Source organism: Falco biarmicus, chromosome 9, assembly GCF_023638135.1.
Source record: "Falco biarmicus isolate bFalBia1 chromosome 9, bFalBia1.pri, whole genome shotgun sequence".
Classification (NCBI taxonomy): domain Eukaryota; kingdom Metazoa; phylum Chordata; class Aves; order Falconiformes; family Falconidae; genus Falco; species Falco biarmicus.
Genome location: NC_079296.1, coordinates 29062099 through 29079681, shown reverse-complemented (window position 1 = coordinate 29079681; position 17583 = coordinate 29062099). Strand labels below are relative to the sequence as shown.

At 36.0% G+C, this 17583-nt stretch overlaps 1 protein-coding gene across 2 annotated transcripts in view; it reads left to right on the top strand.

Annotated features, from left to right (window-relative positions):
* The window catches only part of DNTT (DNA nucleotidylexotransferase), a 158264-nt gene that overhangs the window by 72958 nt on the left and 67723 nt on the right, over positions 1 to 17583 (top strand). For both annotated transcript variants that reach the window (XM_056352713.1, XM_056352711.1), the window contains 5 exons: positions 602 to 727; positions 11328 to 11498; positions 12775 to 12846; positions 15792 to 15915; positions 17229 to 17361. In XM_056352713.1, coding sequence (XP_056208688.1) covers positions 602 to 727; positions 11328 to 11498; positions 12775 to 12846; positions 15792 to 15915; positions 17229 to 17361 — 626 coding nt within the window. The remainder of the gene's footprint in view (positions 1 to 601; positions 728 to 11327; positions 11499 to 12774; positions 12847 to 15791; positions 15916 to 17228; positions 17362 to 17583) is intronic.

Genomic DNA, 17583 nt, shown 5'->3' with positions numbered 1-17583 from the left:
ATTTAGCTTAATGAGTTAAGTCCAAACCAAAAAAAATTTCTTACATTTTACCTGGAAGAGGGGGGAAAAGTTTATTTTGAAGTCATATAAACATTTTTCTTCTACCACTGAATTGATCTAGAGATCAAAAGAATCAGTTATTTGTACATTGTGCACACACCCCTGTCCCGATGCTGTTGAATAATCTAGTGTTTTCTGGGGAAACTCTGTTCTTTCAAGCTTACCCGCTCTTAAAATTTTGTGGGTTTTCAATCTTACTGTAATAATAAGAGTATTAGAGAGATTTGCCATTTAGAGAGGGTTTTTTTCTTTCTTTAAGTGACAGTGCCATTGAAAAGTCCCTGCAAGAATTTATGGCAGAAAATTAAAAATCCTGGTAATGACTAGATAAACCGGTATTGTCAGTGCAGCCAATGTGAAATTAAATGTTTTTCCTAGGAAGATGGTAGGAGCATTATTATTCTCTTACCTTGTCTTTAAAGGTATGTATTTTGGGCTCATAAAATGTATTTTTGGTATTTTAAGCTATTTGACAATTGTGTTGTGCACCCCCCCACGCTCCCTCTTCTTTTTTTTTTTTTTTTTTTCCCCCTCTTTTTAGGAACAAGGTCAGTCTCCTGCTTTGAATACATCTGAATCAGAAGTGCCATCGTTTATTGCAAGCAAGGTATCTGAGTATTCATGTCAAAGGAAGACAACTTTAAATAACTACAACAAGAAATTCACGGTAATACTTATTCTATCCATGAATTAAAAGCTAGCATAAGTAAAATAATTAATACAGTACTTTTGTCAATATTTTCTATGGCACTCTCAGCAAATTCATGAGTCAAACTGGCAGCACAATGATAACAATATAAAAAAGTTATAGATATGCCATACTTAAATTAAAGCTGAGTGCAAGCTTAATTGCATCCTTAAAGTGCTGCTGAAAGCTTAACACAATGGATCTTTAAATATACTAATAGCCTGTAAACACATGAATTTTTAAAACAAATGATAGAATAACATTCTGAAAACGTTTTTTAGTCTTTCATCACAGTCTTACTTGACAAGTTGAAAGTAATAATAAGCAAAAGTTTGGTTTAGGTCAGTTCAAGGTACTTCACAATTGCTGTGCTGCCTTCTTGTTTGGCCGGGTGTTTGGTTCTTCCAAATGTGGTTGTAAGATTTAGATTTCACAATTGCTTAGTTATGAAAACAGATTGCGTGATCATTGTAATTACTCTGACATGATGAAAAAAACCCTTAAATTGTCTAGTTAAACAGAAATCTTAGAGATTGTCATATATGCTATTTAATGCTCATAACATTACACAATTCAGTGGGTATAAAGAGTCTGAGTTGTCTGATTTAAATTCCTGTTAAGTTATTGTGCCTAATGGCTCCTCTTGGCTGACTAGATACTCAGTGACAACTATTCAATAGGAAACATTTGGCACCATGACTGCAATGTAGTCTGAATAAATCTGGCATAGTTAGATTCATATATTTCTAATATAACATGAAACACCTCCTCATCTTCTTAAATTTTTACTGTTTATTTTGTTATTATTTGTAATTTTTATGCTTTTACTTTGTGTACCTATAAATGCACACAAATCTTTCAAGTAAATTATTTGTAAGGTCTATATAAAAAGAGTAACAACAGGTACCAGTAATTTGGGAATTACAAGGTAAATACTAAAACCTCATGGAATTCAGAACTAAAGATAAACCTAACTGTGCATTCCCAGATCAAGACATTTTAGAGTTGCTTCTAAAAATTAAACAACCTAAATTTTGCCTTGTAATGATGCTTTGATATAATTATTAATTATACCGATTATATAATAGTGTTTATGGTTCCCAAGTAGGTTAAACTGCTTATTTTTTTAAAAAAATCCCTTTTTGAGCAACCTGATGGGAATTGAGTTTTGACCATGCTTTAAGCCTAAGGTTGGATTAGAGACCTCCTGAGGTTCCTTCCAAACCCAATGATTCCAACATTCCCAAAACTGCTTCTTTTGAAATGGCTACCATGCCCCATCTCCTACTAGAAAAACAAGGCTGTGAGTGTTACTATTTAACTCCTGAGAGTACGCGTTCTTGTTCACTGTTTATAAGTATCAAATGCATGCTGCTGTAGGGGAAGATGTCAGACCAAATATACTATGAGCCAAAGATCCTGTAAAATACTGGCCACCTTGGAGAAATAGGAGGTAAGTGCCTTAGTTCTGTACTTCCTGAAAACAGTGGAATGTGGGAGTCTGCTTCTTTATTGAATTTTCTGTAGTAGGACATTGTTAGTCATTCTAAAGGTAAAAAATGGTGATGGATAAGGGGAAAGTACAGTGGCTGCTCCTAGAAGGCACAAAGTTGTTGATTTTTAATTATCACTAACATTTTGAGCAGAAAAAGGTCTAGAATAAAGGAGTTCTTTTTCCAGTAATGCCTTTAAATTATTCTTACCTTTTGAAACATCCAATATCTTTATTTGTAAATTTATAATTTTTTTAATTTCCAAAACTGGATACTTTAACTCTAGTGAATATATTGTTCGTCTTCTAGCTGTTGAATTCCTGAATTTCATCCAAAATTCAGTTCAAATGATAGCAGCAACGTATTCGTTGGATGGTTTCTGTTATACCTGTGTTTTACAGAGAGGCAGTCCCTAAATTACTTCTAGGTGTATCGTTGCAGCAGTCTTAATGTCAAAGTACAACTTGTATTTGATTAATTTAGCTGAACACATTAGAGGCAGTGCAGTTCACTGACTGAAGCACTGAGACTGCCTTCTGTTATCCTATATATCAAACGTTCCTGAGGTTGGGTAGAAATTAGGTTTTGTAGTAACGAAGATGGCAGTTCCTCATCTTTGTACTTTGAGAGTAACTGTTTTGAGTACGTGCTGTATTGTATTTCTGGAGGTGGTACTGGACAAGCTGATAATGCATGAGTCTGTCTAGCATCTGCATCTTGAGAGTTATGTAACTCCTTAGGGCTGTTGCTCCTTTTCCTCCCAACCAAAGCTTGCAATGACAGCTGAAGTTTTGGATGTTCATGGACTACAAGAGCTGGCCCATTCCCTGGAGGCCTGCCAGTTAGTCTGCCTAACATCAACAGAAGTCTGGTTTTCAGTTTTGCTGTGTTTTGTCAGTCTTGTATTAAGCCTGTAATTCACGTTCTCGAATAAAAGTGTTCCAACAGACTTTTCAGTGTGATCACTTAACAAATGCACTCAAGCATTGGTATAATTCACTTGTGCATGCTGTGGGCAGCCAACCATTAAATGACAGATTTTCCCTGGCGCAATGCTGTACATCCTGAAAATTAGGTCCAAACCATCTTGAATTATGTGTTGATGGTAGTATTTTGTGTAACAACTCTATTCTTTGAGCCAGGGTAGTTCCTTTTTCTTACAGATTTTCTGTTTTCTTTGGTTAGCTTGAAAATAATGTGTTTTGATCTTGCCTGTAACAGTAGTGGAAAGCCATTATTTGCTTACACATTCTTGGGTAACTCACAGATCCTTTCTCTTACTGTACTTTGCCCTGATACCCTGTGTCAAATTCCTCTTTCAAATGAGTAGTAGTTATGTTTGAGAAAAAGAAGTAGTTAAATTTGACACCTTTCAGTCTCCTCAGAAGAGCAGGAAAACAGTAAGCAGTGGCGTGTGTACAATGAGGCCTCAAATGGGCTGATTTCTTGGAGAGACATTTTTGGAGACTTGATTTATGGAGAAATTGGTATTTAGTGATCAGTTTTACTCTTGAGTCCTGTTCTGTATGTTTTTATCATCAAAGATTATTTATTAAAACCAAATAGCAGAGATATTTGATGAGAGCTCAATGTGGTGGTTTAACATGCTAGGTCCAATTTCAGTGTTCAGCTGTCCCATGTTCCCTTTCTGTTGTAGTAGCCAGAAAATAACTTGCAGAAAGGTGCAACAAACCTGTTTTACATCATGGAAGAAGCTACAGAAGGACTGGCAAAGACTGCAGATGTGAAGGTTTCATGATTGTGTTCAGTATGGGGTAAATCCTACCTAATTTTTTTTTTTTTTTATATGGAGTAGTAGCAAGACCCGTTGTGTGAAGAATAGAAAAATATGTCAAATTGCATGCCCAGGAGGAGGTGGTGGCGTTGTGTGGCAGTTCATGGAGGAGACTCGCCACTGCTTCAGACTTGTGGGGCCTCAAGCAGTCTTTGGGTCATGTACTATGGCCTCACAGTACATAGGCTGGGAACCACTGCCAGGGCCTTTACTGATGTGGATGATTCACCTGAATCACCTGAATGCAGAGCCCTGACCCACAGGTGAACTGTAGCTGTTCAGATTACTAAAGAAGCTGAACAAAAGGGCAAATCATTTTCACCAGAGGCTGTACCTTACCATGCTTCCTTTGAGTTTGTCTTATATTCCATAATAACATTAATGTTTAATATTACAATATTGTTCTCTGGCTCATTTGTAAATAGCTAGCCATCCTTTCTCTTTCCCACTGAAAATATACACTTGGGGGCTGCATTGTGTTTTCTTGTGGTAAAATAAATGGAGCCATTCTGCTGTGCCTGAGAGGGGTTGTTGGATTTGAATATTAATACCAGACTGCAATAAAATTCAGAAAGACATTCTTCTGTGAGGAAAATACAATTTAATTCTTACAGAAGAAACTAATTAAGTCAGAGGCAAATGGTTCTGTGATTCTGAGGCTTATTGCTAATGCTACTGAATGTTACTCTGCTTTGGCTGTTATTCATGGTGATGAGAAAGTGAATGCTTACCATGGGAAAGATGCGGATTTCCTTTCTACTCTGTTAGAGGGCAGGGGGGAAAATCCTTTTTTTAGTTTCTCTTCTTTTGTACCTACAGAAACATGTATCAGTTATGCCAGTGGCTCCAGCGTTTATTATTATTCGATTTTAAAACAGACCTCAGAAGAGCCTCAACTTTAATTTTATAATGAACCTGGGAGCTTTATAGGTAGAAAATCACTAACCGAATGCATACCCTTAATAACATGTGGTAACTGACATAGCTTGCTTCAGTAAAAGTTCTCCACGCAGTACATCAAAATTGCAAATTTTGTAAATGTATGTGAAAGATACACCTATTCAGTATGAACTGGTGGTTTGGTCTATGGAGGAAATATCTCTTCTCATTTTTAAGGTAAGTGCAAGGGTGCTCCTTAAAATGCAGAGAGAATATAAATATGCCTGCACTTTTCAGCAACCCAAATCTGTATGTATACATCAAATCTATGTTGCCTTGTTTGGCCATATTAATACATGTACTATACATTTAGCACTTTGTGTTTCTTATTACACCATATCTAGGACAATGCTAGGTGATTGGCACTAACTGCACTTTCATGCTCTGTCAGCAAATCTTTTCTCACAATTGTCTTGTTTTCTTTTACATTACATGGGAAAATATGGAAACTCCTCAAGAGTACCACTCTTTTCTGTTGTAAGAAATGAACCTGTTATTATTGATTAATATGAGGAGCAGCTGGAGCTAGCAGCTATTTATTTCTAGTGACAGTGTGTATACAAGGACCCCAAGATCATGCACGTTGTGCTATTACTGTTATTCTCATTCTCTCAGCTCCTTTGTTTCTCCAGCTGATGTAAGATGTCATGATGAAATCTTTGGCCCTGGGTGAGTATTGGGCTTTTCAGTTCAGATTAAAAAAAAAATCAGATTGGAAAAAAATGGATCATTTATTTGATAATGACTTTAGCCAACACTACATGTTGGCTCTAATTGCTTAATTGCCCTTGAAATAAGCACCTGAAAATATTTAATTTCTCTCTGTGTGTATACAAAAGGTATTCATATGCCCTATGTCTCTTCCCATTGACACATGAAATTAGGATTTACACTGGGGAGTGTAAAGTGAGAAGAAAATTATTTGAATGAATGGTTCATTCTAGATCTCTTTAAAATCACTTTGAATGGAGACCAAACACTGGCAAGAGCACTGTGATGAGAACTAGGACCCAGCCTTTGGAATTACAACTTAATAAATAAGGTTCAAGTAGAAAACAGTGATTGAGAGGAAAAGCAATTAATCTCAGATTGCTGCTCTAAGCATAATAGTCCTTCAACCAGGTATCATGTAGGATTTTGTGGTGGTGGTTTTTGTTTAGCACACTTTGGTGGATTAAGTTCACCTGTGTAATGGTATGTTGGGTTTTTTTTATTTGTGATGCAGTAGCACTTGCAGGGTCAAGTAAGATAGAGGCCTTTTCTATAAGAGATGCTGTACACACATTGTAAAAGACAATCCAAGCCTTGGAGAGTTCAGGCCGCAAATGAAAGATAGCAAGGGAAACAGCGGCAGGGAGGTCTGAAGCAGCTTTCCAAGGTCACACAGCAGAGGAGCAGTGGCTGTAGACAAGTGAATAAGAAGTGCCCTGTCCATGAGGCTGCGGCTGTAATGCTTTCTCCACAAAACAGATTAGATTTAAAATATACTCTTGATAGTATAATACTGGTGATGTCTGTTCTCACAGTCTTACACTGAGGTTATTGAAGACTGTTTTGCAAGTGGTGATGGAACTACTCTGATGGTCTTGTTGAAATGAGCAGGATAGTATGAAACATAACATGGGACCATTAGCTTCTGCTTTTCTGAATATGTGTGGATTCATACTCTGATTAGTGTTCAAGGTTATTGAGTTAGCTGTTCAGCAGGCATAAACTAGCATAGCATTATTGATTACTGTTTTTTTTCTGAGAATCGTTCTCATATAGTAGTTGAGAGTCTTGCTTTATATTGATTTTGGTGTTGTGATTTTTAGCATTTATAATGTATTTTAGTATGCATTTTTACATGTGCAAGATGCTTCCTCATAACTTTACTTTGTTAATGATATTTTGTCTTATTAGGTCTTAAATACCAGATATTAAATGAGCTTCAATAATTCTGTCAGTGTATCCGTCGTCTTCCTTATTTTTAAGATAATTCAACAAAATCTTTGTGTACTTTTGTATCTGACCTGCTGCAATCTTGAAGTCTATTCCATCCCCAAATTTTTCTATAGCCCATCTCACTAACATACATTCCACAATTTCAGATACAGATGGAAAATTTGCAAAAACTGAAGAACTGAAATGTAGCCCAGCTATCTTTCACATTTAATTAGAGCAGCCTCTGCAGAATACCCCAGAAATTATGAAAATCCCACCTGTCAGAAATCTCTAGATATTTAGTTTCTTGTTAAACTAGTACCTTTTAAACAGGCAATCTGAGTATTGATCTCATTGATAAAAAGATAGTGAGGTTCTTAATGTAAGAAATATGGAGGTTTAGAATAATTGAGGGGTCAGTAACTTTCCTTTTTATATCACCATAAGTAGATTTCACCATAGATCTAATAGATTGCTAGCTTTTTCTCAGCTAATATAGGAGTTTTGTGTGCTTGTCCCCTCTGAAATATTATTCAGTATGGACTATAATATTCAATAGACGGCAACTCCACTTGGAGATCAGTTGCTTTCTTTTTTTTAAAGCAGAAAGATTTTATCAAAAAGAATGTCAAAAGCAGTTTTATATAAAAAGAGAGATCTGTAATTAATTGCAGCATTTGCAGGCAATGTTTTGTACAGGGAATAATGAATATTCAATACTATTTAATTGTTTATTTAAAACAGCTTAATGAGCTTCACCAAGGCGGGAAAACACTGAAAAATGCAAACTAGAGTGATAAAAATGCTTTGATTATATTTTCTCATTGACTGTCAACAGCCTCTGAGTAAAATGTTACATGCGATTATCTCTTTCAATGATGGTGGTGACACTGCTCTTCTGAAAACTGTCATCCTGCTAGTAGGAAGGGGCTAATACCTCTCTAAAACAGCAGTGGTGCTGGTATATGCAGACACATTTATCACAATAGCTGATTTTTCAGCATAGAATACATCTATTTAAATGTGCATGTGAAAGGCCACCTGTTGGGAGTGAGAAAAAACATCCCTAGACTGTTTCAGCCTCCTAATGAAGAAGATAACTTGCCAGTCTGTGTCATTACTACATATGACTGAGCAGGTACTGATGAGAACCGTTTTCTATGTTTTTTTCTCAAGAGACTAACAAGAAGGTAGCAACTATATCTTTTTGGTTCTGTCCCCTGACTAATCCTGCTAGTTAGTGTTAATGAGAGTAAGACATTTCTTGCCAAACACTGCTTTCTTGAGTATCCATGTGCACAGATTGTAAAGAGAGAAAAAGAAAGCAAAAGTAATCATAATTTTGTGAGTGGAACTGTAAACCTCACTTAAAGCAAGAATTGGCATCTTCTACTGCATAGTAGAAAGAACCTTTGAAGCTGATAAAGAACAAAAAGAACTTGGGACAACATCCAAAAAAATCCACAGCTGGGAAAACATCTGACTCCTGTCATCCCCCTTGTAAAATACATTTCCCCATTTGCTTTGCAGTACTGTGTATGCTGTGTTTTTTCTTCCATATGCAAACTGGGATGAATCCATGTTTCTTGTGACCTCACACTGGTAATTCTCCCCTTTTCTGCATTAGTTTTCTTTCTAAATGGGAACTATAATGTACAACTGTCTTTAGCCAAAAGGATTTGTAATTAAATACAACATAATTGTCAAGCAAATAAAAGTCTTAAATGTGGAAAAAAAGACAAAAGAAGAGCAGTTGGATAAATCCGACAATTAGCTACTGCAAGAGTTTTAAAGATAGCTGTAAGGAAGCTAATGTTTTTGTGCACTATTTTTGTAATAGAATATTTTTTTGTGGTTCCCTACCCCCCAAGGACCATTCTCCCCCCTCTCTTTGATTCCTTATACCCAAGGGCCAGTGAAATGTAAATAGTAGTAGAAACTTCCAGATCAAGCATCTTGCTAAACAGCTTGCTCTCTCAAGAGGTCTTTCGTGAAATGTTATGAAAATGGAATTGCACAGCACTTACTAATCAGGGTAGCTGATAAATAAATATGCAGCTAAAAGGGAGGATTCTTCCAGCGAGAAAGACAACAGGTGACTGATTTGTAGAGAGATCAAGGAGTGAAGTTATACTGGTGATATAAAACAAAGCAAATTCTCTGTAATAAGCCCTAATTAATTATTTTAATACACTTTAACATGGCACAGGAAAAAAAGAAAAGGAAAGTGGGGTGGTTTTGGTCAGCTAAGTTAGCTGTTTCTTCTAAAGGGACACTGACAAACCAATTAAGATCTCATATTTTTTATTTAAAAGAGGAAAATTTTGCAAATCCTATGGTCAGTAAAGACAACATTTTCTTCAAGACTTTGATTTAAACTTTCATTTTGCTTTAGTGTAACTATGTTTATAATCTGAATGAAACAACCTATCAGTCTATTTTTCTAGAACTGATGAAACAATGAAATGTAATATGTAAATAATATACACTCCTTATGAAAGATACGTTTAATTTTAAGAAGTTGTTGTATTTTAATGATCTAAATGACTGTAGCTCAAGTAAAATCTTTTCATTGCTGTTTAAATCAGGCCGTATTCCTTTGTTGCAGATAGGTGATATGTGACAGATGATGTTCTCAATTCCACGGATATAATAAAGAGTCGACTTTACTGGATTTGCTGTCATGTCAGTTAGCAGGCTTGGAACTGACTGCAGTTCACCCGGAGATATTACGCATGTGGCATTTAGAATGTGCAGGGTCTGCTGGTTTTTGCTTGGCTTTATCTCCCAATACAAAATGCATTAATGCCAAGATAAAAATCAAAGCAAAATCTATAATTATTATTCTTTAAACCATATAATGATACATTTAATTACAAATGAAATGAAATCTGAACCTAAATGTGAACAGTCATCCCATAAGCATTGAGGGCAGGGAAAAGCTGTTTAATCTTAATCCTTCCTACTATCCACCACAGTCATTGTTCTAGTAAGCTGTTTGCTGTCTCTTGATCCCTGTATCACAGGGCGTTACTTATCCTTATTCCAAAAACATTTCTGGACAGACATTGCACTACAGCTCTGTGAAGTGATAATTGCAGGCAGATGCACACTGACAGCCACTTCTTTGTTATTTTGTAGTGCCTCGTGGGTCAAAGAAGAAACAGGAGTAAGTTGGGAAACAGGAAGGATGTGCAGCAACTGATGTAGTGGGACATATGGCCCTTTCAGGGCTGGGATCTGTTAGCTGCTCTTGAGAGACTGGCCTGGGAGTAAGAAACGGGATCTCTAGCAGGAGTTCAGGACACAGTGTGGGGGTGCGGGAGCTTTGCAAGGCTGGCTTGCTTGTGGTCTGTGCCATTTGAATGGTGCACAGCAGCATCCCGAACAGCCAGGTGTGGGATGCATTTTAGATAAATATTTTGAACAGTGAAAGTCTCTTCTGGAAATGATACACTCAAACATCTCTGAAGAAACCAGTTAATTTTGCAGTCTTGAAAATTTTTGAGGTTTTATGCAAAATTTCATTAAGAACTCAGATTTCCAGCTGCAAGTCTCCACAACTACTTTTCTTAAGTTACTTACAACCTCTTTTGGCGGTATTTGTTCTCTCCCGAAACAGTATTCTGCAGTGGGAAACAAAAAGAATTGCCTCTCTTCTCCACCACTGTGTGATCCATTCCTGCGTTGCATTTCTACAAATTGTTCCTATTTTTATTTATATTTATATATATACACAAACACACATTTATGCATTTATTTTCTGGGAGGGGGGAGACTTCAAAGCTGCCTAAATGGTTTATGGATAGTTAATAAAAAAAATAATTGTACTGGCAGTCTCCGGGTAGTATTGAGTACTATGTTGAATACAGCAAGCCATGGGTAGCTGGAGAACCATAAAGAAAATGTGTTTCTATTTGCACAGGTTACACATCTGAAAGGTGAGGAAAAAGAGAGTTTGTTCCCTAAATTACTAAATAAAAAATAGCTGCCAGTTCAAAAAGAAGCAGGTGGTTTCCAGTATTGCCACAAACTCCTATTTGGTTGTGTCTGAAAATGAAGGTGTCACGTACTGACCTGCTGGATTACTTGTGTTTGGGCACAATTCTAATAATTATGGTGCTATTTCACATTGATTTATTAGATCTGCACAGAATATGGAAAGTGTATCTCACAAAAGATTTTAAAGTTTGGCTTTGTTACAGATCAGAATCTTTTCCCACATTTGCCTCTAAAATACAATTTTTGTGATACCTAGAAAATTTCAAGTGGTTCAAAAATTATGCTGAATTTTTTTAATGAACTCTATCTTTTCACCTTAGTATAAAAAATCGTTCTTGAATTAGCATACAAGGTAATCTTTCTAAGGAGTATACAGAATAGTTTAAGTTTTTGTTAACCTTTAACTTTTTTTTCTACACCTCTCCAGGATGCCTTTGAGATAATGGCTGAAAATTATGAGTTCAAAGAAAATGAAATAATCTGCCTGGAATTTCTGAGGGCAGCTTCTGTCCTGAAAAGTCTTCCATTTCCAGTAACCAGAATGAAAGATATACAAGGGTTGCCCTGCATGGGAGACAGAGTCAGAGATGTCATTGAGGTAGCGTACCTCTGAATTATCTGCCAGTTGATTCTTTTACAGATCTACTTTTAGAGGTCACAGAATGCAGCACTGATATCTCTGTGTATTTATGCAACCTTCTGTATTTCCTGTAATGACATTATATTATCCTTTTTAGTAAGTACACAATGATTTCTGGAAACCTTTTTTAGTAACATAAGGTTCTGTCATAGAACCTCTACCCTTAGGAATAAAGGTAACTAATGAATAAATAGAAATTACTATATAATGCACTATCACCTTTGTATGTAATTTTTAAAGGCTTGCTTTGATTTGGATGTGACAGGTTAACTTTTGATAGTTTTTTTCATGTGACTTCAGCCCTTGGCAACATCACTTTGCTTACCTGAAAACTTTATTAGAAATATTATTTCTGCAAACTGGTAAATATTTAGGACTTTAAGGTTAAATCCTACCTTGCTATGAGTTATAGCAGAGCCTTTTAGCTATTTGACAGCTGAACTTTACATTCTTACTTGAGCTTTGAGTGTTCTCTGTGTTTTTCTTTAATTCTTAGCCTTTTTCAGGATCCCACATCTCAGGTGCTGTTATTCCAGCAGGCAGCTGGTCAGGGGTCTCTGCTGTCTGGAGAGGTCATTGCTGGCTGATGTGATTCACTCTGGCTCCTCATTTGCTTCACTCTACCGGTTCAGAATGTAGCCTCCAAACTGCTCTTTGTACCTGCTACCTGAGGACTGGCAATTCAGTTATGATCCCACAGAAAACAGGATGATTTGTTGGGGTTTTATTATTTTGGTGTTGGATTTTTCTGGGTTTTAATTTTACGTTTTATCAGCAAGACTGAAGGAACTGTATGCTCAAGAAAAAACATATCTGTTCTTATAATGCTCTGACTTTTAAGGGAAGTAAACTCAACCAAAAAATGAAATCTAATTTTCAGGACAACTCATTGATAGATTATGATGAATAACTGCTTTCTGGCTGTGAATTTATGAGTAAATAAGTACTGCAAAATATATTCCATCGTCCCAGTTTCTACTTCATCCTTGAGTAAATTTATGAGTAAATAAGTGCTGTGAAATTTATTCTGTGGTTCCAGTTTCTCCTTCATCCTTCAATAATTTTCTGTCTCAAAAAGGATTGAAGAATTTGATCCTAATGGAGTAAAACAATATGCTTGCTAAGGGTACTCTTCATGTTTGTACAGGTTGATAAGGCTTTCTTTTAGATTATTTTACTAAATCTTACCGTAGTCTTGATTATTTTTTTGTAATTAACATTTTTCTTTGTTTAGGAGATTATTGAAGAAGGAGAGAGTTCTAGAGTTGAAGAAGTGTTAAACGATGAACGGTATAAGTCATTTAAGGTAAATCTTTTAAGGTTTGTTGCTGTTTTAAAATTTCCCTCCCTTTAGTAGACCATATACATAACCATAATTTTATTATAAAAGAACATCCAATATCAAGTATAGATAAGAAAGAAAAGTTTTGAATAAAGAGAGAACCTGTGATAGAGTAAGGAATAATGGTGAAATCTGTTACCTTTATAATTAATGTGATGCATACACAGTTGCTTTTAAGCTTGAACTAAATCTTTTTCCTGAAGATGAATATAATGCATACCCTTTGCTATAAATTTAACTCCGTGTAAGGTTTATTCTTTCCTCGGTTGATTATCATTATAATACTACACCATCTTATTCTAGCATTTAGAAAATATCAGGTGAAGAAGGTGAGTCGGATCTATTCTAATTCTCTCCTGCATGAGGCAGAAGAAAAACTGGAGATGTTTCTTTGTTAGGCAGATTGTAGGTTCAGAATTATGGTCACGCTTCATGTTGTGTGACACAAGCAACCTAAACCTCATAAATACTGCAGTTCCCATTTCTTAAATATTTAGTGAATTCTCCCTTGGAAAAACATATACTGGAAAAATATTTTTTTTTCCAATTTTATTTGTAGATTTAATCTCAAAAAATATCCTGTTTGTGCCTTCAGAAAAAATTAGAGACTAAAATGAGTGCTACTGTTTAATGCTCCCCCACGTTACTCACTTCTACGTCAGCTATCAAAAGGCTCTTCCATTCTTTCTGACCCATAATACAGGGACGACAAGACAGTTGTTGATGCCATCTGCAGCAACATTCAGAAAAGAAGTATAGATTCACATATATAGCAGGATTCAGGAACAGGGCTTTAATGGTAATAAAGATTGAGTGTCAGCCATTAAATCCTATGTTTCAGGGTTTAAGGAAATTTCCTTGAGGTTAGAATAACATCTATCAGGGGACACACTTTGTCAAATATGCTTTATGCCTTGTTCCACATGGCAAATTAAAAGCCATTTATATGGACTTTTGTTAGTTGAGCACAGTCTCAATGTTTTGGCTAAATCGGCTGCAGCCAGTTTTTCCTTAATTTTTTCAGGTATTTCTAAGAAAGCCAAGAAGAATCCCATAATATTAGTGAATTTGTACATTTTACTGTTTAGCATGGTTCTGGTAAATGCTACAAATCAGTCATCATAATTTAAAAGATCTTCACTGGTACCAGGACCACAATTACCAAAAAACTGAAATAAATTGTACTGTCTGTTTTAGATGTAGGGTACGTGAATGACAGGGTCAGTCTGCCTCCTTATGGAAGTGGATGCCCGAGAGAACAAGTTCACCTAATTCACCAGCTGAAAAAAAGTAATGCTCACATACACAATTGAAGAAATGGGCTGCCTGCTACTCACACTGCACTTCTGGCAGTGTCTCTGTATTGACATCTATAAATACACTGAATAATCATAGATCTTGGTGTGGGAAGAAAAATATGGAAATATTTTTTTTCCTAAAAATTTGCATAGTGGCATAGACTCTGCTTTCTTTATTTCTCTATCCCAATATTAAGTTTCTTGGAATCATTATAAACCCAGCAATAGACTGATTTGAAAATCTTTTAGCACTAGCAAAAACATTAAAAGATAACAATCTGATTAAACAGCCATGATTCAGACAGAGTAGGTAATTTCATCTATTAGATACGAAATGCAGGGTAAATGTAACATTATCCAAGATTTTAATTTTTCTCTTTTCTTCATTTTAATTATTTCCATGGAGTTAATATTTTAGAAAAACACAAAATAAAGCTAGCTTGGTTGGAATTCAGAGGTTGTAGATTCAATGGAAAGAAGCAGTTATTTGTGTCTTACACAGCTACTCACTGAATTCTACAAAAGTACAAATAAACTATTGAGAGCTTCAGTATTGACAAACTGAACATAAAGAACGTGCTTTTGGGCAAGCATGAAAGTTTTCCCTCATGCTTTCATGTCACTGTTCATCTCAGATATTGATCCACTGAATAATGCTTTACAACTGTGACATTTTTTGCTTTACATCCTTTGCTTGGGAATAAGTTAAAGTACAGAATTATTTTGGAATAAATGGAATATAACCATACTAAAACCTCGGAGACTCGTAAATTTGGGAATTTTCACTATTTTACCCACTGGAAAAAAAATAATCTGTGCTCCAAATAAGACATACAGGAATTTAGCTTGACTTGTGGGAATTGAAGGGTTGTAAAACTGTTTATAATATACAGGCAAACAAAAATTATAATTTGTACTTGAAATTGAATCCCATTTTGGAAAACAATATTGGGTGTGAGCTCCAAACATATGTGTTTTATAGAATGCAGTATAAGAATAGATTAGTTGTCTTGATGTACTTACCATCTGTTTCCATGCACCACTGCCCTGGGTGCAGAATTTCAGCAGCCACAGGGTTCCTACTGATCCCATCTCTCAGGAGTGCTGCAACGTCAATGTTATGTGTGCAACTGAGAGCTGGTAGTGCATATAATACAAAACTGTAATGTCAGTCAAACTGGGAAGATAGTCTCGAGACATCTCTTATTCTATGACGTCAGTATAAGACAATCCAGCTACTTCATATTATTGTTTGCATTTCTATCAAGAAATGCAGTAAAAAAAATAAATACTGTCCTTATTTCAAGCATTAGCTGAAAGTGTGCATTTTGGTAAATCACTTAAAGGTGCTGGGGCTGCTACTGTATTATTGTTTAGATTTCATTTTAATGAGAACTGTCCACGTATAAAACCAATCGCCTGTTCAATGTAACTATGCAAAAAAAGGAAGCTGAATCTGTATGTTTGTATTACAGTATTATTTACCTTCAATATAGGATAAACTCTGCTCAGTATTTTCCCTGTGAAACCTCATTGTCATAACTACTTACTGTTAATTCACTGCTGCTATAGAGAACAACACTGAAATGTGTCCTTTTCTACTGACCTTAGCAATTTACTTCAGTCTTTGGAGTGGGAGTGAAGACATCTGAGAAGTGGTACAGAATGGGTTTACGAACTCTGGAAGAGGTAAAAGCTGACAAGACCCTGAAGCTGTCAAAAATGCAGAAAGCAGGTAAGGTGAAAGTCTTATAAAAACTTGTATCTCACTGCTCTAAGAACTTGATGGCAGAATCAGAGGATAAAGCCAAGTTCATTTATACATATATTCTTGCTGCAGTGGCTTGTGAATATAGAATTATTAGGTTAAAATAGTATTTGGACTAACAGAGCTCCTAATTAAAGATGATGTAATTCAAAGCATATTAATATGCATATTTTTTCTTGCTTACACAGATACCCCATGAAATCTGCTCTTGTAGACAAAACTACTAATGGGCCATTATTACACGGGTCATGAAAAAATTACAACACTGGGAAAGCCCAGAAAGACCTGTCTCCTTTAAGGCAGCCCTATTTAGTGATAAATCAAGATTTGTAATGAAGTAAAATTACTCCCGTAATCCTAGCACATCTTAACTTTAAAGTGTTAAACATGGTCAGATGAATAATGTTGCTTCCCCATAGATTTTGTTTGTGTGCAATGTTTCCCTAAATAGAGGAACTCATTTAAACAAAGGAATCAGTTACATTGAGAAAAGGAGGTTATATAACATGACATTAAAACCGTGTAACTTTATTTTTGCATTAAACCAATGTATTTTACATCACCTCAGAACACCTTGGAGCAGCCTGCCCACGTTCATGCTCCCTTGTTTTTTTTTCTTTCACTTCAATCCAAATGTGAAGCAAGCTGCAGGACAGGATTCTTTTGATACAAGCTCTGTGATCAGACATAAAGGTAGCTGGGATATTTCACCTACCTCTGAGCCCTCTACTTGTGTGGAACCCCATCATTTCGGGAGGAGCACCTTTTAAAGCTGTACGTCCAGAAATGCCATTGATGGGACCTGGTAGGAAAGTCAGAGTAATTTACAAATATCCAGGTTCTCAGCAAGTGGAGCAATTATCCTGACTGCTATGTTGTTATAAATTGTAACTGCTGGTACAATTGGTAACAAATTTTAATGACAAAAATATATGTAAACTACGAGGACAAAGATGAGGGAAGGAAGAGGCTGTCTCCTGCCTGCAGTCCCCACACCCAAAGCAGGAGACTGACTCCAGGAATGATGGGGAAGAGCGAGAAGATTCCTGAAGAGGGTGGATCAAAACAACATGTCCTGAAACAAACATATAGTTTCAGGTTTAAGATTGAGCATTTCTTAATTTTTGCCATTAGATCGGGTTCCCTTGCCCATGGTATGAGTTGTGTGGTTTAACTTCTTGGTGACAGGTGGCTATTTTGCACCGGCCATACTTAACACTATTATGTAGATTTTGATAATTCCGCAGAGTGATCAGTACTTTTTTGCCTTTGATTTCCAGGGTTTCTCTACTATGAGGACCTTGTTAGCTCTGTATCTAAGGCAGAAGCGGATGCAGTAAGCTTGATTGTCAAGAATACTGTGTGTATGTTTCTACCAGATGCTTTAGTTACCATAACTGGTGGTTTCAGGAGGTGAGTGAAAACAAATGATGTCACTTGGCTGTTTTATTCAGGTACACACAAAATGACATCTGTGTCAGAAAACAGAAAGAAACTTAGTGGGAAAGTATTAGTTTTTCAACAGGTGTTTTTTATATTTTGGTCTCTCTCTTTTTTTTTTTTTTTTTTTTTCTCCTCCAAATGGGAGAGCAAGCCTATGACATTCCCAGGTTCCTGTGTTTTATTATTGTAGGT